This window comes from Wasmannia auropunctata, unplaced genomic scaffold, assembly GCF_000956235.1.
Source record: "Wasmannia auropunctata unplaced genomic scaffold, wasmannia.A_1.0 LD335996.1, whole genome shotgun sequence".
In the NCBI taxonomy this organism is placed as follows: domain Eukaryota; kingdom Metazoa; phylum Arthropoda; class Insecta; order Hymenoptera; family Formicidae; genus Wasmannia; species Wasmannia auropunctata.
In genome coordinates, this window is record NW_012026894.1 from 1,165,057 (window position 1) to 1,188,743 (window position 23,687).

The 23,687-nt window shown below is 41.0% G+C and overlaps 2 protein-coding genes across 2 annotated transcripts in view; one reads left to right on the forward strand and one right to left on the reverse strand.

The window, feature by feature from the left end:
• The first annotated feature begins 16,221 nt into the window (after positions 1–16,221).
• LOC105453651 (deoxycytidylate deaminase) lies at positions 16,222–17,317 on the forward strand. Its single transcript, XM_011695785.1, has 4 exons — positions 16,222–16,383; positions 16,499–16,731; positions 16,840–17,053; positions 17,144–17,317. Exons 1-4 carry the CDS (start codon positions 16,361–16,363, stop codon positions 17,244–17,246), a joined length of 573 nt encoding a protein of 190 aa, XP_011694087.1. The 5' UTR covers positions 16,222–16,360; the 3' UTR covers positions 17,247–17,317.
• Positions 17,318–17,482: 165 nt separating this feature from the next.
• LOC105453653 (N-alpha-acetyltransferase 15, NatA auxiliary subunit) overlaps positions 17,483–23,687 on the reverse strand; it is a 38,825-nt gene continuing 32,620 nt past the window's right edge. Inside the window, exons 9-11 of the mRNA XM_011695788.1 lie at positions 21,858–22,051; positions 21,595–21,703; positions 17,483–21,465 (exon numbers count right to left, since the gene is read on the reverse strand). Of these exons, the coding sequence (XP_011694090.1) occupies positions 20,957–21,465; positions 21,595–21,703; positions 21,858–22,051 (812 nt within the window). The 3' untranslated portion in view covers positions 17,483–20,956. The remainder of the gene's footprint in view (positions 21,466–21,594; positions 21,704–21,857; positions 22,052–23,687) is intronic.

Here is a 23,687-nt window from a genome sequence, read left to right on the forward strand (position 1 = left end):
GCGCACCGTGAAAGCTAATCGAAAGCGAGAGGGCGGATGATAAGACGCAACATGAATCCCTTCTTAGAAAATATAGAGGAAGAATAAGGCACTCTCGAGATATGGATAAACATGAGTGCGCACTTATGCGCGCGCAGAAAATCCTTTACGGTTTCTTCGGGAAGCCGTAACGAAACGACGACAGAGCGAATTCCTTCTCGTCGAATGTAAGGGCTCTCTTTTAAGTGTCCGCACTATTATCTTTAGGTAAAAGCTATAAATTCAAAACTCAAGAGATGTGAAAATATTTTTTGGATATGTATTATCTTAAATATTTTTTTTACCTGCAATTGAAGGTCAAAAGCGGAGTTGAAGTTAGAAAGATAAATACATATTAAATTTGGATTAAGTTGAAAAATTCTCAGTTAAAAATTATATTTTTTTCACGAGAATACAAAGAATCTGTATGCATATGCGAACGAGTGCTTGTTGGTAATTACGTTTACGCTTGCTGTTATATTATCGCGTGCTTCGATTCTATGGGGGGAGCTATAATGGAATACAAGAAGTCGAATGATTAAAAGAACAAAGCAGTCTTAAGAGGGAGTATCGAGCACGAACCATCTACCGGCTTACAAAGGCTGGTCGAGTGGATATCATTTGGGATTCTGCGAAGTATTGGTACCCGCATCTTACTAAACGGGGTTAGCGGTTACTTCCTGCTTCTCCGAAGAAACATACCACCTCTCGAGACCCGAGAATCAACACTCACGCACCAATAATTAATTGGGTGCCTATATACATCTTCTTGCAGCGTTTCTTAAGAAGAAACATTTCTTTCGTCACGACACGGTAATGCCTCCAATTACGCGTTCGCATGGCTGTGCAATTTTACGATAAAATTAACATTATAGTTAAACTATAATAGTGTAACCATAACACGTATGTTAAATTTAAACTCTATATACATTCTACTTCTCGAAGAACAGGAACGAGAAGAGAGCGAGAAGAGATTGTAATTATTAATCGCGCTATCAATGCCAAGCTGATGTAGGAATTACGCATTATCGATATCTCTGGACTGAGAACACAAATCACCGCCCAACGCGCGATATTCACGGACAAACCTACGAGCGTCCTTCGCTATCGATAACATCGATATCTTCGCGCGGCTGTCTCTATTACCGTAACGTAATATATTACCGTTAACACGTACGCGTGTTTCTCGGATTCGTGGGTATTAGGAGCAACTCACTCACGGAGGAGAGGACGACTTTCTTATCGAAACCTCTGTAGCGGGACGAATGACGACGGCGAGCGACACGTTTGCGAAACCCGCGTGGTGAAACTCGCGGCGTTCGATCGCGGCGCGGCAGATGAAATTGTCGCGCCGCCGCGCCGCGATGCTCGAGGCTCGCGCGCGCGCTCAGCCATATGCCGCCGCACGTGTGGGCGCGAAATATCCTCTCACATACATCACGGTAGACGTTTCTATAAATCGCGATGAATCAATCCTTCCTTTCCGCAAGCGTTTTCATTATGGATCACGTTAGACGGGGCGGGTGTCAACGTCAGCTTCAAGATCGTTTAATTAATTTCCGACCTAGACATCTAGCCACGCGAGACGGGAAAAATTATAATACGTCAAGACCGCGTTACAGCAGCCGTTTATTACATATCTACATGTATTGCACTCTCTAAATTTTCTGGAGTGACTTTTCACTCTTTTGAAGTGAATCTCACTTCAAAAGAGTGAAAATACTGCCACTCAAGTAGCCGAGTGGCAGTATTTTTCAATCTTTTGGAGTGAGATTCATTCCAGAAAATTTAGAGAGCTGCACACTCCGATTTTTTAGTTCAGGTCTTTTCCAAAAATTACCAAAGTATAATTAGAATCTATCCCTGCATTTTAAATGACAGCGAAAGTATATTGATGCTTCGAGGAGAAAAGCGAGATGCTTTCGTTTGGACTCTGTCGACATTGGTCGGCATGAATGAAGACGTTGTAAATCACACAGAAAGCGCGGGCATGATATATCTCTCAAGTAGCCGCGAGTGGTAATCGCGTGCGATTATGTCCGCTTTCGAAAAAAGAATCCGAGGATCTTTACGAATGGCCACTTTATATAGTTAACGTGAGCTCGGCCCAAAGTCTCTATTAGCGCCTCTCTCGAAACGCCCGCGATTCCGTTATAACAATCGGATTTACGTAATCGCGCAAAAATAAACGAACGCGAGAAAGCAGCGCGTAAGATCCCTATATACGGCGTACAACGTGAGGTTGCTCAGAAAAACGAAAGAGAAAGAGAGACAGAGACCGCGCGTGTAGCGGTATACGTTACGAGACGCTGAGCATCTCGAGTTCCTTAAGTCGAAACGTTGTGTTTGTAAGCAACTAGCAAGGAAACGCAAATGTATACACACAGTTATCCTTGAGTTAAAGATTCGTGTATTCCCATACCGGGAATAAGTCCGCTGCCGGGCAGTTTCGGGCGAGTTGGTCTTCCTGGAGCGTGGCGATACACGCTAATTTTTGTATTGCAAAACTTAACGAACGGCGTAGACGTCGTCGTTTCCACGTCGTTTCCTCTCATCGAGACCCTCTCAAAGAGGGCCATTCATAAAGACGATATTGTATAACTGCCGAGATACGGTTAAACGGCCGCGCGGATGACTTACGAATCGAGAGTCGGAAAGCCCGTGTCACACTATACGGATTATGGACGCGGATTAAATTCGATTGCAAATTGCGAATCGTTCGATCAGATTGATCGATCAACGATCGCATTCATGGATCGCAAATTGAATTTATTCCGCGTCCACAACGCGGAGTGTGAGACGGGCTTAAGAGATTGCGAGACGATACGTACGTTGATGCACGTACGATTCGCCAAGATGATAACCGAATGTAGGAATATATCCTACACCGCTTTGTTATTTCTCGTGATGGATGTACATTGTAGACTGATTTCGCGATAGTAATCTAGCCGCGCGCTAAGAATAATCGATTGGGTTGTAAGGTTCTTCCGCCCGCCGATCGAAGAAAAAAAAAAAAGAAACATCAGCGATAAAAACACCGATGCGCGAGCGTCATTAGTCAAGCCTTTATTTTTCGCCGGATAACGTAACGGTCCGCCCACGGGATGACATAACTTCGTCGCTTTATACGTTTTCGATCTCTGCATTAATTTGTAGACACGGTTGCGGCGCGCTCCATCAATATGTCCAGCAGCTGAACGTAATTGCATAGTTATTATATACATAGCGCTACTTCACGCCTACATATAAAAATCGCCATGCCAATCTCCGCTAGCGGCCGTTTTACTGCTTCTCGTTTAAATAAAATTAAGCGCGATACGAGTAATATAGCACTTTGTAGAGTTTTATTCTATCGTTCGTTTTGGAGCGCGATGCGTTCGACGAGATTACTTTACTCGGCGCGCACGTTGCGTATAAACTGCGTGAAAAGCTTGTGAAATATTTTCTAACACAATCTCTCATTAGCATTTCAAAGTTTCGCTCCGATTACGCGTGTATCAATACAATGATATAACAAAAAAATTCTCGTTTACGCGAAAAGTATCATTCAGTCGACGTCAACAGTTCCGCAAGTATAAAAGAAATTGTTAGACGCCGATTTTTTTTTTAACTGGGTCAAAGTACGAGCGGCGAATCGATTGGAAGATTAAGTCGCGAGCGAAAGGAAGTCGATCGAATGATACGCACGGCACGGTCCATTAACCGATCGGAAAGGAGAAAAAAAAATCGAAGCGCGCATTATGCGCCAAAGTCCGTGTCCGAAGTCAACGACCGGGCAACAATCGGGTCTAATCGCTCTGTGCGGACGAGCCGGGCGATCAATTGAATCGCCATTAGAGACCTCAATGCGCGCATATATATATGCGCGTATATGTAACTGCGCGCGCGGGATTAACCGCGTGGCGAAAGCCGGGTGTGCATCATCTCGCACGTCCGTCCGGCTCGTAACCCGAGTGCGTGGGCGTCCTTGCTTATTACGAGGAGAGACACGTGTAACGCACACGGACGTCGCGCGACAATCGCTCGAGACGGCGGCGTTTGGTACTCGCGGATGTTGCGCGTTACATATAATATACATGCGGATACCAACGGCGAACGGTTGGTCCATCCCGCGGTAACCGCGGTTTGCCGCGAGCATTAATCGTACATCTGCCCGCGTTTGTCCGCGCGTTCAGTCGATCTTAATCAAGCCGAACTCGTCTTGTCCGGAAATGTTAAGATTAACGATTCGTCACTTTTTCACCGAGTTTTTTTAGCAGCATAAATCGTTTGTAAATCACGTTTTCCTTAATTGGCATCGGGAAGCCAATTTCTGTTGACAGTAATATTTTATCATGAGCATGCAAGTTATCGTTTATACACTTATATGTTTTAACTGTTTATGTTACAAGCTATATTTACCGATTACTTTATAGCGAGTTACAAATCCGGTATGATTTACACGGACAACTACGAAATTTACGCGGAAAGAGAAAGATTTGCTGGGTCAGCTCTCCGCTGGCGCGTTTCTCTCTAGTCGTTTTACTTTTTACACGTGGCTCAACGTTGCGTGTAGGTGGTCGTTCCGCGAGAACGTACCGCCATAAAATGTTCCTTAAAAGGAGCCGATAAAGTCGCGGTCACCCGCATCACAAAGAGAAAAAGCGGTATCATCGGTGTCGGTCAGGTTGCAAAAATTCAGTACAGCTGAACGTGTAGCGCTATGTATGTTTTATGCGAAAATTATATCGTGTCGTTTACATGCGTTTCTTCCCCTCTGACTGAAGAAGTTAACAGTTGGGGCAGATAGCGTATCAAACATTATGTGCCATAAACAAGTTTTTGGTATGATACACTCATTATACAATAATATATTCTCATTGATTCCCGCAATTATTACTTTTCCTAACAGATAGAAACTACTGCTTTATACGGAATTGCTTGTGTCTACTTTAATTAAGGATTCTTCGTTGTAAATATTTCTGAAATTACCGTAGCGCGAAACGTTATTGAATGCGGAAGTCGAACCGGACCGACATTTTGACCATTTTTCTTTTGCACTTTCGAACATCGATAAAAATCAGCTAACAGTTTCAAGAATTTTTGTACCTGCGAAATTCACTCGGTCAGAAGGAAACAATTACCTGCGCTTATATCATCAACTCTTATCTTATCGTATAGATTTTTCACAGAATTTACAGTAATCACAAGTTCTTAACAAAATATTTTAGATGGATAAGAGCGATCCTAGCATCCAAAACCGGTATGTGCCGGACAGGTACTCATTAGGAAATATTCTACGAGATACAGACGCGGCGGCGTCGTCGTCCGCGATAAGACAGCCGCTCGAAGATTATTGCGCTCGAGGAAACTTTTCGTTTTCGACAGCAATCGGGAAAGGAGATGAAAAGAATGTGTAGGAGCACAGTCGGCAGTGCAGTGCGAGCTAATTAAAGCGCACAAACAGAGCGTGCCCGCCCAATTACCGTTCTCGAGAGGCACGCGTCTATACGGCTGGTGTGTCCAACGCGCTAAAAACACTGTCGCGACTTGTGAGTTTCATCCGTCTGCCCTACAAAGTCAATTAGAGAATGTCCGGACGGAGAGCTGCAGATTTCCCCGTAACCGAGGGGGGAAAGCTGAGACGCGGGGAGCGAGCCCGGCGTGGGTCGCGCCGCGATTGCGATGCGCGCTCGAGAGAGACGCGGCGCGAGCCGGGCGTCTGATCGATAAGAGAGTAAGAATTCATATGCATACAACCGTAACGCAAACTTTCACGGCCTTTAATCATAATTGCGCCCGTATATACGCACGTGGCACTTAACGGATGATGAATGTGTCATCGTGGCGGGGAGCGAATTTTACGTTGCCGAGAGGAAAGATTAATGAAGCGTCCATTTCTTCCTCTTTGCCCGGCGTCTCTCGGCCTCGGCGTGACACGGATGTTCGTATGAAATAGATTCGTCGATTTTCATTAAGATATATCGCCTCGAAACGCACGCATCCGGTCTGTAATATAATATCTTCGAGTGAACGTTCGAAGAGCGTTTCGTGAAATTTTACCGCGAGATCTGCCGGCGCAAGGCTGTTTACTGTTTAGTAGCCGCGGCAATTTTACTTACGCTCGGCTACTGAAACGTACGCCGGGGCGAAATTAAATGTCATCGAGCGAGGCGAGCGGGCGGCGACAAGGTATTTTACGCTCCGATTATTGCACTAACAATTGCGCCGCCGCGCGGCTGTTTGTGCCGCGCTCTTGCGAATCGCGCGCGATCGCCGCGAGTGCGAACGGGAAGTTAACTCTCGGAAGCGCGCGGAGGTATATATTTTTAGAGGCGGAGAGTGCTCGGTGATCCCTCTCGGCGCGTTCCGCGAGAGCCGGCAGTCCACGGTAGATTAAAAGAAACGATTCTCGAGGCGCGCGCGGTAATGCGCCGTTAGCGGTAATAAGATTGAGGTAATAAGTGGTCGTTTTGGAGCGTGACCATCGCGCGTAGGAGTGTGTTTGTACATACGTACGTCGCAATGCATGACGTTCCAGGCAACGAAACTACCGGAGAAGGCAGGTAGGCAGGTAGGCAGGCAGGCAGGCTGGCTGGCAGGCGCGGTGCAGCGCGACGCGCGCCGGGCATTCTCGCGCCGGTCAGCGTGGCGGCGCGGCGCGGCGCGGCGGCGGGAAACGAAATTCGACGTGTTGCGCCGCCGGCGCGAAAGTCCGCCGGATTAACATAAGTCGTCGCTTGGCGACGTGGGGAAGTCAATCGGCGCTTCTCGCGCGACGCTACCGGCGAGAGAAAGCACGAGGAGAGGAGCGCGGCTCTTGTTTTCGCGCGTCGTCCAGAACTGAAGATATCTTCCCGCGACTTACATCGCCACTTATCGCCGCTTGTCTGTCTGTCCGATCAGCTGGATGTCCGATTGGCGATACAGCGCCTTGCATTCATTAATCTCGCCCGTTAAATCGTTGGATAACTGACAGGTCTATAAATTCGCGCGCGCCTTCGCGCGCTCGTCGAATGAAGAGCCTTACGTTCAGCGTCGTATAGCTATATGAAAGATATCGACACGTTACTATTGAGGTATCATAAGAGCGTTTCTAATGCCGAAGCCGTAGAGGCTAATCCGAAGCACCGCGCTTATAGTTTAAAATAACTAGCTCCGCGACCTTTCTAACGTTCGCGCGTAATTGTGTTGCTTAGAAAAGTAGATAACTTCACGTTTTGTGACAAGAGTGAAGTACGTTTATTGAAAAAAAAAAAAATAGGTCGCAACAATAACCCGTAGCGACTCCGATGTGCAAAGTTAATAAAACTGCTGATGCGCGTCATGTCCACAGTGCACACGTACACACGTACACGCGCGCGTCTTCCGGGAAACGATTTTAAAATTGTATATACGCGAACGCGTCTGGCACGTCTTCGCGCCTTCGGTATTATCGCCGTCACGTTGATATCATCGGGCTTCGCACTTTGTAATATTATTACCAGCTGTTACGAGAGATAATGACCGCGTTTAATGCATTTTAACGGCATTCGCTGCAACGAGTGTAGAAAAAAGCGCTTTTTCGCTCGTAAAAAAATTATCCACGTGCTGAGCTTTGGAGGCGTGAGTGACAACGCTTCATAGAATGAATATATTTTGTAAAATCCACTCCTGTTTCAACTCTAAAAATTTAGATCAACTATCGAAACTCTAGTCAACGAACTCTCCAATTAATCTTCTAATTTACTGTCTAATTTAATAAGCCGGCGTTAATAGCCAAGCGTTTGTCATTAGCCGAGCGTTAATCGCTGTTGCTATTAGATCTAGTTTCTCAGAAACGAGCGTCACACGTTTTTAAGGGCGGGCTTAATTGCGGCGGGAGGACAACGGAGAGACGAGTCGCAATACGTGCGTATATACATGAGGTACAATAGCAGATATACTCTCAGTCGTAATGTTCGGATAATGAGCTTCGTAGAGGCAGGCCGTTGCCCGACGCCTTAGAAATTCTTTAATGACTTCATGTCGCGGTGCGCACACACCGAGATATGTCATTTAAGCTTCGTTCTGCGAGAGAGCCCGCCAGTCATTCGTCAAAGTGTCGTGAGAAAGAGAGAGAACCGGATTGGATGCGCAGGACGATCGGTAGAAGAGGGCTTGCTCGTCGCGAAACTTCCGTCGCGAACGCGAGGGCTAATTAACGGAGATTTTGGAAATATATATGACGTATCCATAAATCGCGACCTCTTTCTAAATTATGATGATCGTCTCTCTTTCGAGAGAATGGCAGTTTCGATATCGAGACATTAACAGCTATGGGAAATTATTTTTTATCGGCAAAAATGTAACAAATTCAGCCTACGAATAAAAAGAAGATGCTCAAAAGCATCGAGTTATTAGATTGCTCCGGCAATTTAATTGTGATATTATGTACTGCGTTTCAGCTGCGTTTTAAAGACCGACAATTATGCGGCGCGCAGTTTGCTTGAACTGAGCATCGTAAGATTCACTTATAAAAATATTATTATTAAGCGCCAAGATCCGCTTTGGCGTTTGCTCATCTTAATTGTTTCAAGAAGAAGTTTATTCTCTAATTTTAGTTATCTTTAATAGGAATTTAAATCAGATTTAATTGCCAAGGTATTTGCCAAGGTATTGGTGTTGAAAATTAAGAAGTTGAGATATAAATGATCCTCTTAATTTTGATTAAGGGAACAATCTACTCCACAATCGAGAGAAAGTGTCTGCGATGTCGATGGAGAACCCGAGTATTTTTTCAGCCGCGCGTTTCGAATAGCGTCTTAATACACATGTCACAGAACATTATTTCCACTTCTATTCCTGGAGTGATAAACTGACTGTGCGGTGAATAATGAACGTCATATACGAGGTAATTAACTCTCTAGACGAGGATATGTAAGCGTGTAACAATACACACACTCGTTAAAAGTTAATGAAGCATATCGACCCTCGCTTTCTCAAACAGTTGATAAGGTCGTGAGCAAACAGTTTTGCGAATCCCGTTTTCAAAATAAGAAACGTATGGCGAAAGATATTATTTGAAAAATATACATCACACCCTATCCGTCTTTATACATCAAAGTACATATCATAAATACAGGTTTTCTCGTCACAAATCATGTTGCGATATCTATACCTTGTCACGCTTACGGACAGTTTAATTAAAATGTACATGGCCAATAGGATTTCCGCCACTTATACTCTCACGTAATTGGAAAATGATCAATTTTCTCGCGATATGCAGACGCAAATGAAGACTCGATTGCGAAACCAATGCAATGTATAAGTAGAACATGCAGATATGACAAATATATATATTAAACTAATTAAGTCGCGTATCAAATTAATAATAAGTATTCTGTTTACATAACAGCAGAAACGTCGTCAGCAATCATATCAGAATGAACCTTAGAACGTCTCTCAATAATACAGAGTAATACGTAGAAGCTCACGCGTGGTGATGCACGAAATATAACGAGCATTCCAATATTAACTAATGACGTGTAAATTTTTAGATTATCTTTTCTGATATATTCACGCGATCTTCCAATAATTTTTATATCAAGATAACGAAACATTCGATTGAATCATATTTTCCAATATTATAAATCTCGCAAATCTAAAGTCAAACCTGTACTCCAAAAATAATTATAAAATATCGGCGAAAATAATTGAAAAATCATTTCTTTGCACGACGAATTATTCGTTTCTAAAGCGTTACTATCATCCTCGACGATTCACGTTTATCACGAGCATAAATTCCGGACGCACTTGTCAAATGTCAATAAATAGATTCCTCTCGTGCGACGCAAATAACGCTATCAAACTTTCGCGTGATCAACATGATCGCGCCGGGCGGCTTACCTGTGAAACGCTCGCGTGGAACATTGCTCGTCGTGGTCTCTTGTTCGTAAAATTTCTCAGTTTCCGCAAATTCACCGCTCCAAGATTCCCCTCTGTTTCCTTCTCTCTATCTCTCTCTCTCTCTCTCCTTTCTTCTCCCTCTACCACCCAATTAATAATAATGGAGCACTTTGTGCTCCGATCGGCGACGACCCGTACACGCCGATCATCCGATCACGACTGCAGCCCTTCGATGCCGGCGCTCCAGGAGAGCGAGCCCGCGAAGGAAAGAGGGAGATATCGTCGGCAGATCTGTGCCCCTACCACGCGCTGTCGCGCTCGCGAACCGACTCCGACAGACCGCTATTGTACGCGCGACGATGCCGGCCGGCGCTCGCACGGAAGCGCACGGGAAACTCAGGGATATAACGTTTATCCCATAGATCGCTCCCTCGGGTCTGCGTTCGTAATATTTTGGGCGTATTGCGAAATAACGATAATTTCATCACCTGCTGTTATTGGAGATTTTACAGACGAAAGTCGAGCGAAAATCCAATTTGTAAGGGATATCTTTTCGCTTAAAAATTCGAGATTTAGTAGACTTTAAGGAAATCCATTTCTACAAGAGAAGCGAAATGCGGGAAGAAGTTGAGCTGAGCCATGATCGGATGGATATGATTTGGTAAGACTTATTCGATGTTACAACGATCTCCTCAAAGCTTCTCCAATATTATTGAATAATAATAATAGTTGTAATGATGCTAACATATGTATAGCACTTTGCTATAGGATGAAAATTAAAGATAAATTGCAATGACAAAATTAACGTAAGGCGGAATCAATTTTCGAATTGTCGTGGCTTTCGAAATCCTAAAATCCTAAAATCCCCCCACTAAAACGGCGTCTACAATGAGACTTAAGATTTAAGAAAATTAACCAAATCGATTGTTTTTCTTACGTGAGATAAAATTAACCAATAAATCGATTATAATTGGTTAATTTTCTTAAATCTTAAGTCTTAAGTCTCATTATAGATGCCGTATAAGGAAAACGTGAAACATGCCGATTACTCACGCTACAGCGGGTCCCTCTCAAAGGGCGAGACACTCGTGGCCCGTGAATAATGTGCACGACGTGTCGAACGTGTCAATCGTCATCGCGATTCCTCCGGGGCCGTTGATTCTCCCTCGTCCGTTTGATCTCGTTTCCCTTCCTGCCCGGCAGGACCCTCGCCGACGGACAACCACGTGCGTGCCGCCGCCGCCACCGTTCCGGCGAACGCGGACCGTGGCCTTACCCGGTTCGGGCGAAGCGCATCGGAGCACTGCGCGCGGCGCGCGGAGAGCGCAGACGCACCCCGGTGCGTGCGCGTTCCCCACCGTGTCCCATTCATCCCCCGTGCGCATTCACGACGGGAGGAACGACGCCCGACGACCTACCGGCGAGAGGGGAGAGAGAGAGATTCCTCCCGGCGGAAACCCCCCTTAATCAATACTCGACGTCCTCCGCGCCGACCGCGAATACCCTCGCGATCCCTCTCTCTGGACCGCGCGCGCAACGAAGAAAGAGAGAGATTGAGAGTGAGTTTCGGCGCGCCGAATAAAATGGGATACGTATACTCGCCGGGACACGTGTGAAAAAAGGAACGGCCGGCGTCGGTTGCGAAGGGTTGCGGTTTGTATGCGCCACGTCAAGAGAGAGGAGCAAATAAATGGTCTCGACGCGGTCCTTTATGTAACGGCCAACTCGTCGCGCACGAGAAAACGCCGACGGGGCTCTATTTTTAAATGGGTCGATTCAATGAAATTATGCAGGAGTAAAATGTCGTTTCAGAAATATGATAAAAATGCTGCATTGTTATGGCGCATAAAGATTGAGAAGGAAATCTGCACGCACCTTTATGAAAGACAATCTGTTGAAAACGTTAAAAGGAAAATGTATACTCTCTATATCTCGCTTCGTATTGGAAAACGGTTCTCGCTCGCAATTACGAGAAAATCGTTGCAAGGGATTACAGCTGCGCCTCAAATCGGACCCTTTTCTATTACACGAGGGGTAGACCGCCGACGGAAGAAAAATGTTGGCGCAGAAAGCGTCGATTTCCCGAGCGGCGGGTAACGGCGTGGCGGCCTCGATTAAATGCCGACGCATTACTTGTCAAGTAGAATCAACGTATCGACTCCCCGAGGAGCACGGCGGCACGACTGGCCGCATTTATGTCGTCAGGAACGTTAATTGGTGAAAAGAGCGCGTTTACACCGCGTGCGTTTTATTGCGGAACAACGAAATAAAATCTCGCAACCTAATATTGCGAGCTTATACACGATCGGAGAATACAATTTATTCGGATATCTTTTTTCTTCCGAAAAAAAAAAACATTCTTTCTCGACGTGAAAAGAAGCTGTGCCCGCGAAGGTAAACCGTTGATTGCACTCGGATCAATAGCAACTGAATACCGAGGCGAATTTCGTATGCAAATAGGGCGATTCGACCGCGCGGAACTTTTTCTCACGGATTGATCGGAGCGTAATCTCAAATCGATAGTCATCGGCCGCACTGATTGCACGCTAGTTCTATTACTGACGATTCGTCTATTGGTTCCTTTTCCTGCCAACATCAGACGCGGCTATAAAACGTGCTCACAATGCCGCGCCCACACATGCTCATTTATGCGAGTTACATAGGAACGTCAACGATTTGAAATGTCATGCGAGCGAAGGATCTGATATTAAGTATCCTTAATATATGAGTCCATAGCCAATAAATTCTCAATATGATTTCGTGAATGTCATAAAACACTGCAATAACGATTGCAAACGGCATCAAGCCTTTCTAATATATTCGAAAAATATAATATATGAGGACTGTCATAAAAGATTCAAAATTAAAATTAAAATAATTAAAATAATTTGCAAAGTTTATTATCTCAGAAGATTTTAAACTTTGCAAATTATTTTAATTATTTTAATTTTTATTTTGAATCTTTTATGATCAGAAGATCTTCAACTTTGCAAATTATTTTAATTATTTTAATTTTTATTTTGAACCTTTTATGATTGACAGTCCTCATATATTATACTCGTATTTTTCTCTGATCTTAAACTTTATAAATTAATAAAAATTAAATTAGTTTGAAGAATATTATAGTTAAATTGAAGTTAAATATTTATAAGATTGCTAAGAATCAATATTTAGTGTCGCATTAAATTTTTCGTTTTTTTTTTATATAAAAAATACCTTTCTTTCTCGGGCATAGGTTAGACAAGCAGCTTGGCACGTAAGACTTCCTCCTTTGCAAATACAGTTTGTCCGTCGAACATCGTGTAACATTGAACTTCTACACGATCGAGGAATAGCAGTCTCTCTTCCTTCCGCAAACACAGCGTAATCACTCGGAGGTGGCGATAAACGATGATATTTCAGGAATCTTTTTCTTCTCCGATACGTGAAAGACGTGTTTTTAATTTTCAATTGTCTTCCGAGCGGTTGTCACGGCGCCGGCCGCCACGCCGCCAATCGCGCAACCGGAAGCAGATCAGTTAGTCAGTTAGTGCCTCCACGTGTATTTTTGCTGTCGCGAATACGTGCCTCTGTGTTATATATACATACCATGTATGCAACATTGCACACGCTATTCAATCTGAGATCTGTTTTTTATTTCTGCACTCGAACATTCCTTTCTCGCTTTTATCAAACATAAACTTATTTCACTTTAAATGCAAAGAGTGCACTAGTTCAGATATTTATAGAAAATATCCCAGAGACTAAAGAAGAAACGACGAAAATGCGCTCTCGTAGTAATAACCGAAACGGGATTGAAATATGAAAAATGCATCTGTCCCCTACGCAAGAGCGGGCTGTGCAATAAAAAAATAAAGCACCTATCGCGAAGCGAATGTGAGATACGCGCTTGGTACGGAATTACCGCATTATGCAGCAAGACGCGCCTTCTTCCGCTAACGAAACGTTTTCTCTGTAATCAAAAATAATAACACGCATATGTATATCCTGAAACTGCACGGACTCTAGATATGGAATAGCGGTATGATAAAATGCGTGCATACGGAAATCCATGATGTCGCATTGTAACAATCAAACAGTGTAATTGGAGCGCAGTTTACAAATAAGAATGGACTGACGATCGACTTACCTTTTGATGTCTCGTATTCACAAAATATGCCTTGTCAATGATAAATTTCCGGATATTAGTAAATTTTTACTTAACATATTTCGACGATACTATTTGCGGTATTTAATTTGAGGTAGAAGTTCTAAGCATACTTCTAGTAGCCCTCCTTATAAGTTTCTAAAAAGTGAGTTAAAATTCATAGAAGAGAAGTGAAATTTAAGTTGAAAAATTCGGCGAAGATGTGAGCTGGTGCCAGGAACTGCCGGTTGGCGTGTCTGAAGACTCGGTCCTAAGCTCTGCCATGCACAGATTATTACAGCTTTTATCGATTGTACCATGCTCCTATTGTTGATATCTTGTCGCCAGAAACTCGACAGGCTAACCGAATTTTAATTCATACATAAAAGTCCACCCTTGCATAAATATATCTATAAACTGCTTCCACGACGGTAAGGAAAATGAGTTTGCTTGACGTTTAAATCTGCCATAACTTATAATGATACAAGAACTATTGCTTACAAAGTTATTTTTAACGTAATGTTTTAATTATAAAATAAAAAAATTAAAGAAATTATTTTAAAATATCAAAGGTATTTCTAAGATATTTATAGTCATTATTTGAATTTTGTTTTAAAGCATTAGGAGATATTAAATAAAAAGTCGTTCGTGAGATATTATTTTTCTCTCTGAGTTTGTTTTCTTGATACATGAACGACTCAATAATCATCTCTCGGATTAGAGAGCGATTAAGACTAGTTAGCTAAGAAGCGGAATCACGAGAAACTGTCGTGTCGCGCGCCAAGTCACGCACAGCAAATAATAAAGTGACGTGTATCAACACGGCCCCTCTAATTGAGAGTATCTCACAATCAGATTATCGGATCTCAGTTACGACTGGACCAACTGAAGTAGACTTCCGAAGATTTAATCGATATAGCTAAGCATTGGATTATACATGATGATTCTATAATTGAGACAAATTATAGCTCTTAATTTTCTGATATGATAAATATACATTATTAAATACATATAAGATTATAAATAAAATATACGAAACAAAATAATGTTGTTTTATTTATATACAAATTTTATATCATTAAAATAAATGTATAAAAAATAAACGTATGTCTTTGTATGTTTATGTATGTAAAAGTAATGCAAAAAATTACGACAATTAAAAATAAATTGTGCACTTCCTATATAATATATATATATATATATATATATTACTTAAATCTCGTGACTTGATTGTTGTTTCAAGACTCAAAATTCTAAATTGTCAAAATTGTAATTTTTGAAAATGTAATAAGAATTCTTGGAATTCTAGATAATGTAATTTCTTTGTTTATTACTTTTCTAATTTTTTATTGATTTTCATAAATTTAATCTTTATTATTGCGAAAATTATAATTGTGTAATCGTCCAAATTTTGATTATAGAAATTTTTGTTAGAGAGAATCTGTCTTTAATAATGCTTCGTCAGTGATATAATTAAAAAGAGGAACTTTGAGAATAACATTTTTCATCTTTGTAAAATAAAGTGGTAGATAAATTAGAAGAGTGATATTACTGATTATCGATAACAATGTTAACACTATAATATTCAGTATTCAAGCCATATACTGAGTGCGCTAGGCTGACGAACGGTGAGTCATACAGCATTTCCTTGGCGAGTATGCTAGCTACTTTGCCACAGCTCAGTCGGCTTTAACGCGTCCAATCTCTTAGGGTTTCATGTGATTCTCAATTATTATCAATTTTATTTTTAGACGAGAATTGGCGGGATTTCTATATTTCTGTTATGTTACGTATTGGCATCGACAAGATACTATTAAAGACCCACAATAATCTTATGGGAATTAACGTAGCTATTAAAATTTAATGGCAATTGGCTAATAATATATATAATATTAATTTTATAATTTATCATTAAATCAATGTTTTTTAGACATGTACATATATTGACTTGCTAATAGTTTTATTTAAAATTGCATTTTTTATCATTATTTATGCGTGTTTGATTATCCATAAAGATGATAGAAAGATGATAGAAAAAAATTTTTATAAATATTCATACTTATTTATAAAGCATTTGTATAATAAAAAAAATCATGATTTTAATATTCAACTGTTTATGTTAATATTAAATGCCAATTTATATCAATAGTTGATACATCGACACTCTTCAATTACCACCAGGCCCCTCGGGCCCATTTGGTGGTTGCGAAAATTTACCCAGGTCTTTAATAGTATATCTATACTCTATAGTTAGTACAGGTTAGATTTCTTTCTAAGCCTCGTGGTATATCTGTGCGGTATTTAAATATAAAAATTTTTAAACGTCTGAGTTGTGCTCTCGTGCGAAATTTAAAAAAAGCTTAACTGGCAATGGCTGGAACATTATGCGAACGGTATATATATTTTTTAATGCATTAAAATATATTTGTCCTGTAATAAGTATATATAGTATAGAAATGGATATAATTAGAACATGGATTCGATTGATACCTGGTTTTATAAATGTAGAGACGATTCTAAAAGAAAGTCATACATTGATTGGGACGAATATTTCATGGCCATTGCGTTCCTTTCTGCGAAACGGAGCAAAGATCCCAGCACTCAGGTCGGCGCATGTATCGTTAACAATGACAAAAGAATCGTGGGCATCGGGTACAACGGGATGCCCATGGGATGCAGCGACGATGAGTTCCCCTGGAAAAGGGGTCCCCACACTAGTTTAGACGCGAAATATCTTTATGGTACAATGCGTAATAATTTTTTTTTTCCACAAAATATGTTCAAAACAACGAACTTACTATAATAACAGGATATTTATTACAAGCATTAATCAATCTGTTGGATTGTAGTGTGTCATGCGGAAGTTAATGCGGTTCTGAACAAAAATTCAAGCAACGTTAAAGACTGTACAATATACGTCGCTTTATTCCCGTGCAACCAGTGCGCGAAAGTAATAATACAGTCCGGCATAAAAACCGTGATTTACATGTCCGACAAATACGCTCACAAAGTCGAGACAATTGCCGCGAAAAGAATGTTCGATGCTGCGGGTGTAGAATATAGGTGCCTTACTCTCTTTGGAATTTCTGTCATCGATTCTATTTCTGCGATCGCAGCGATTATCTTATGACTCCTTTTTTAATTTTATTTTAGGCAATACATCCCGAAGAATCAAAAAATAGAAATTAATTTCAGCGATATTAACTGGACTGAGATGAACCAATTGCCGCAAACTCCGACAAAACTGGAAGATTAAGAAATGAGAATTAAAATCATCATGTCGATCACTATTTTGTCTCGAATGAATAAATTTAATTTGATAATGGATATATCTCATCTTTTTTATTCCTTCATAGAATAAGATATATTAAAGATCATTAAGTATAAAAGTGTCTATTTGGTCGCAAATAATAAGTTAATAGAAATTGAAAGAGGTTTCTTTCTATCATTATGGTAGCGTGTATAATAAAAAAATTGTTGTTTCTTTTCATGTGTTTCTATTCATTTATTTATTTTTTCACTTGACATTTCATAGAATGAATCCTTTCCAAGTAATGTTAACCACCAGATAGCACGTAAAAATACAATTTACGATTGTATTGCTGGATATTGATTTCGTTTTTTTTTTCCTTAATGCTTTTTGGAAGAGTTCAGAGACAGTAATATTTACATATAAAAGTATTAATTAAGAGTAGGTACAAATGCAGGCAAAGCAAACCTGCCCTCTTTCTCCGATGCTCACAGATGTGACGATCCCGTTTTTTTCCTAAATATTGATTAACCGGATGATGTGAAAAAAATAAATAAAACAATGTACGAGAAAGCAAAACAATTGCAATAAGACTAAGATAGATTTAAGTATATGACACAACTCTATGCGTTTTTTACCAGCTGTACAAATGTAAAACAGTGACACAATATTCTTATGGCATAATAGAAATATGTAACAATGTTTATTTTCTCTTCGAATTAAGCGGAGATAAAGGTAGACCAGTTTTACATGATATAAATGTTTCCATGGTGATGTAATATAATAAAAGGAAACGATTAAACAATAAAGACGTTTGATACATACATACATATACACATATACCTATATGTATTATATGTATATATATATGCATATGCGCGTGTGTTAATACGTGTTTTATGTACATACTATACATATTCGAATTCGTTCAATTAAAATGCTATTTCACTTATTTCCTCAGTTATGAGTATAATGCGAGGAAAGTGAAGAGACAATGAGCGTGATTACATTGCGGAATCTGAATTCATCACATAGAAGTACTTTTATATATTGTAGAAAATTGAGCATAGAATACTATGCATCGTATAGCGCCCAAATTAATAAATTAATATTTCGAATATCGCTTATCGAAACGGAATGTTGGCATTACGATTCATTGTCAATACTCTTTCAGTTTTGTTACATATTTTGGTCAGAGTGAGCACAAGTGAATACACTGTTCACCAGTCTTTATTATATCAATAATTACATTTCTCTCTCTCTCTCTCTCACCTTTATAAAACAAAATGTTAATAGATTTTAAGCATGTAAAGAATTTACTTGTGATTATGAAATGGTATAAAATGCCAAAGATTCCATTTGATTATACATCCTAATAATGTTCAGATATCCTGTGTGCACAAAATTATTTACTTAATAAAAATTACTATTGCTTATTAAATTCCAAAAGAGGCACTACTGTAAAATAATTATTCTAATTCTGTGTGATGAATTCCAATTATATTCAGAAATGGAAGAGATATGGTTTAGAGAATAACCCAAGCCTAGCTTCTCGTGCAATATCATGCTGGGGATCGAAAGGCGAATCTAGATTCAGCTCTCAACAAATTCGAATGCAACTCGCAATTAGCATTATTTATTTTCTATCCTTTTGATGTCTGTCTATATGCGCGTGATAAAAGTTCCTATATCGAGGTAATAACCTCCGATAAAGATTGGAGCAATTAATATTGTGATCTCTCTCATGAACACATGAAAATTACGTACAGAGTTCATTCATACTTTTATAGAAAAAAAAAAAAGATATTCAAGTGAAAAGTAAAAAATTCAAAGAGATTAGTCTTCAGTAGATGCACGGTCGTGAAGGTCAATTGCTTTTAATAAATTAATAGAAATATACACAATAATGTAGTAATTTATATTATGTTTTAGCAATCAACCTAAATATTTATCAGTTTCTTCTTTATTAGCTCTCTAGAGTAATTTCACCGCAATCAACAAAAGCGTTTTATTACATTAAATTGTTCTTGATACTTGACAATTTTTATAATTTCGAGAAAGCATTTCCATGCATTTACGGAAGGAATAAAAAAAATTTTAGAGGACAACAGATCTTCGATTCAATTATTAGTTAAATTATTCCATCGACTCACCACTCGTCGTTTTGTGATAATAGCCGGTATACTTCACGGGTGATTAAGGAGGTAAATATATATTATAACTAATACAATCAAACGTAGATACCTACTATATGTTTATGATTACTGTTATGACGTGTTTGAGTAGGAGTGATAAACATTCAGGCAATATTGATCGGCGGCAAATTCATTTGTCGCTCATTCGAAAGAAAGTCGTAAGACATTATTACACTTATTGATATAGTACCTGAAATATGTACAAACGTTATTTTATAGCTCGGTAGTATCTAGTGTCGTCTCGCGTATCGAAAACGGGCTTCTTTTTTTCTTTTTCACGGGGAAAAAACTGGAAAACTTATAAATATGTAGCGTTATTTTCGGAAATCAAACGAGGTAATCATAACATCCTTCGACTTGTACCGGTAGGCTTTCAAAAAACCTTTTGTATTTACTAAAATTTCCGCAATCCGTCGATGTACACACGTACGATGATATTTCGCTATTAACACACTAACGGCTTTTCGATTTATGATATACTTTGGTAATTTGCGTTACACAAAACGCAGTTTATCGTTCCTATAGTAACTTTCACAGAGACTTTCGCAAACGGACACTACTTCCTTATTGACTTCTCGATGGAATATCAGGGCTCCAATCCAAACGTAGATCATTACCCTGGGCGAAAAATTACAACGCAGGAATAAAAATGTGTGTCTAAGGAGAAAAAGTGTTAGATCGTTTTTTGTTCATTTGAAATAAACAGTTCACGGGTGAGGCGAACCAAGAAGTTATAGTATACACGATGTGGGAACGGAGTCCATCCAAATGCGACGACGGACAATGTACGGTACTCGGGTGCTTCGATGATCGTCTAGCGTTTTGCGGCCTCTACATAGTAGAGTATTATGTAGGCATCGCTGGAAATTGTACACCTTAAGTCGAGTAGAAATAATTCGCATTAGAGCGCGCGTTATGTATGTATGTATACAAGTCTTGTCTTTTTGTACCAATGTGTTAGTTCTCGCACGTGTTATTTTACACACTGCACGTCCCGTACCACAAAACAGTCCGCACTCTCGTCGATTATTTCCCCCCCTCTTTCTCTCTTGTCATCCCCATCCCACCTCTCGTGCTTAGCGTCGCCGCTCACGATAAGCAGAACGTGTCAAATTAATCGGTCTCGATTGTTAACTAATATTTAGCTAAGTCGTCCTCTCTCTCCCTCTCTTTTGTCAATATTTTCCTTCCTGTAAAATTTCCGGACCGCGTCCCAGAACGCTGTAAAACGGTCCTCGCCTCGTCGTTATATTATAATTTATTAGGATTGTTCCAGCACTGTCCCAGCACTGTTTCGCACTACGTGAAATACCCTCGAAGAAAACAGTTCGTGTATAACACGTGCTTTACTCGATTATTACGCCAATTTCATTTCGTTTCTTTACCACGGCACCTAAAGCGTGATTATTTTTTTTAACGTTCTCTAGTGCAAATCAGAAGACGCTTCCGTGTCCCGGCTCTCCATTGACTTGTCCTAATTACGATAGTGATTCAATGACGCTGCGATAGCGCGTGCCTGGATCAGTTTTTGATCGAATTCTCCTTCTCTTGATGATTGTTGGCTTTCGGCTCGGGCGGCCGAAACGCGGTGGCGAACGGGAACCGCGCGTGGCATTTCGTCATGTAATCGGCTATCGTGTCGTCACAGTGTCCGAAGTCGCCGTTGCGCAACGCGTCGAGCACCTTCGTGCAGTTCTGCAGCGTCACGCCTTCGAGTTCCTCGACGCCCGTCACGAGGGACAGCGCCTTCGTCTGCGCGGACGGGTCCAGGACGTACAACATCCTCGCGCCCTGCAGCAGATGCGGCAGCGAATTCCTGTTCTTCTTCAAGTACTCGGCATTCAGTTGGGCCGCCTTCGTGCTGGAGAAGATCCCGGCGGTCTGACGCTTCACCACCTCGCCCACCGCCCCTTCCAACGGCGATTTATTGATGTGCAACAGAAAACGCACCAAACACGTATGCAGGTCTGGATTGTTCGCGTCCAGCCTGTGAGCGCGTTTTATCGAGCGTAGCATGAGAAGAGTGCGACCTGTAAGAGAAACAGACGTTTACTGTCTCTCGCGTCTAACTATTGGCATATTCACTTCTGCAAAATGATTTCCATCGACTTGCAATTACTTGATTTGCATGTGCTATTAAATATATATTTCTGAAGTACCTTTTCGAATATATATCTCGAAAGCCATGAGATGCGTCTCTATTCGATTCGACGCCAATTCCTGCAACGGCTGCAAAAACTTGATCGCTTGTTCCAGTGGATCTTCGATCTGAAACAAATATATTTAATTAAAGAAATCATATTTTGCGGCTTGTGCTAGTCTTTTGTATTTTACGACGTGAAAGATATCTCAACGCCAACGCTTAAATGATAAGGCCAATCAAGAGACAACGCTCTTCTACCATCTCGCTATTTGTACCAACCCTTTCCAGCTTTTCCGGAATTAATTCGTCTAGCGTGGGCTGTTCGAGATCAGGGTCGTTCTGCTGCCGAGATTTGTTGTGCTGCTCTCTTTTCTCTTGAGCCTGGGCGGCTTGCTGTCGTTCAAGTTCGGCCTTTCTGCGCTGTTTTCTCTGTTTGTTTCTCAGTTTCTTCAGTTCGGATGGCGCCAAGTTTTCTGTAACGCAGCAAAGAGGAGAACGTTATCTTTAACGTATATAAAAATAACGGATACGTATAGATACATGTGCGCGGCAACCTTGCGATCGGAAAAAGACCTTGCGCGCAGAAAAACATCGTATTTGCCCGTTCAGCAAATACAACGTAAAATCAATCTTATTTACAGTCGCGTTTGTCATGGTTTTATAATTTGCGACTTAAATAAAAATGATTTACGGATGTAACAACGACTTCCCCTTTGCGATTCAACAAGCAGTACCGCACATGAATACGGGGAGCTGCAGCTTTCTGAATTTTTTTTCACCGTTATGCAAGTTTCTCCCCTCCCCCGTTTCCTCCCATTTCTGTAAAACAAATGAGACCAGTTTCGACATAATTTCCGCCGCGGCTTACGCGGATTCTACAAATATCACCATAATCTTTTCGCGGCGGGGCTGTTGCTGACGTACTTGCCAAGGTTGCGCGCGGTGCTCCGCGACACGCGGCGGATAAAACACACGGTCCGGCCGGTTTCGCAGTATTTTTCCCACTTTTCCTCGCCTCCGCGTTCGTGGCCAGACCTACTGACAGTTGTTTAGTAGGTCTGGCATGCGTGCACGTGCCTCGCGTGCTCGCCAGTCACGTGCACGCCCGGCGGGTACCGTGGGACGGTGGTAAGAAGTAGAAAGGAGCCCTGCGCGGCGAGCCGCGTGATCGCTCGCCGAAAACCGTAAATATCTAGAGCGTTTCGCGAAGACGCTGATTAATCGTGGAAATAATCGCGAGGGATTACATACGGCGCGCGTCTTGGCTACGTTTTGTCAGTAATCGAAGAAGCTGGCGGCAACGTATAATGACTGAGAGTACCGAGAAGCCTGGGAAATGATACAGCATCCACCCTGAATTTTTATTAATTCCATAGATTTCTAAAAGCTATCAATCCTACATTTTTTCAGAGAACTCTTAATTAAATTCTACCTCGCGCGCAATAAGCATATATTTAAACAGATCTCTGAAAATTATCAATCCTATACATTTCTCAGAGGTCTATCTTAATGAAATCTTTTCGCGCGCGATATAGAAATAAATACAATAAGAACAAATAATATACAATAAATTCCATTGTTCTTTCGCCATTAAAAAAATGCATACAAATATTCGCATTTTTTTTTAAACATGAGTAAATATAGATGTGTTATATTAACAAATTTATAATTTTCTATCTATTTTAAATCTATAATTTTCAAAATTATTTGATAAGTTAACGTTGGATAAATTAATAGCCTGTAAAATAGGAAAATTACAGATAGATAATAACAAATGCATTTTTCAACGTACATCCCAGTACGATTTTTATCGATCAACTGCTTCGAAAGATCAGTAGATTAATAATCGCTACGCCAAAAAAGTGGGGCACGAAGTTTCGATTGTTGCGCTAATCCCCGGGCGTTTAGCCTGCTCAGTGGGCATCAACTCTTTAATTACCGCCCGTATTAATTTGGCATTATAGCGCGAAAATCACGAGCGCTTTCCAATTATGTAAGGGCCAGTCAATCCGTTATTAGAACGCGGTAGAGAGAGACCGCTGCCATGCTCCGTAAATTCGCGAGTGGTGTAGGCGTTACCTCAGAGAGGATTCACTCGATTCCTCGAAA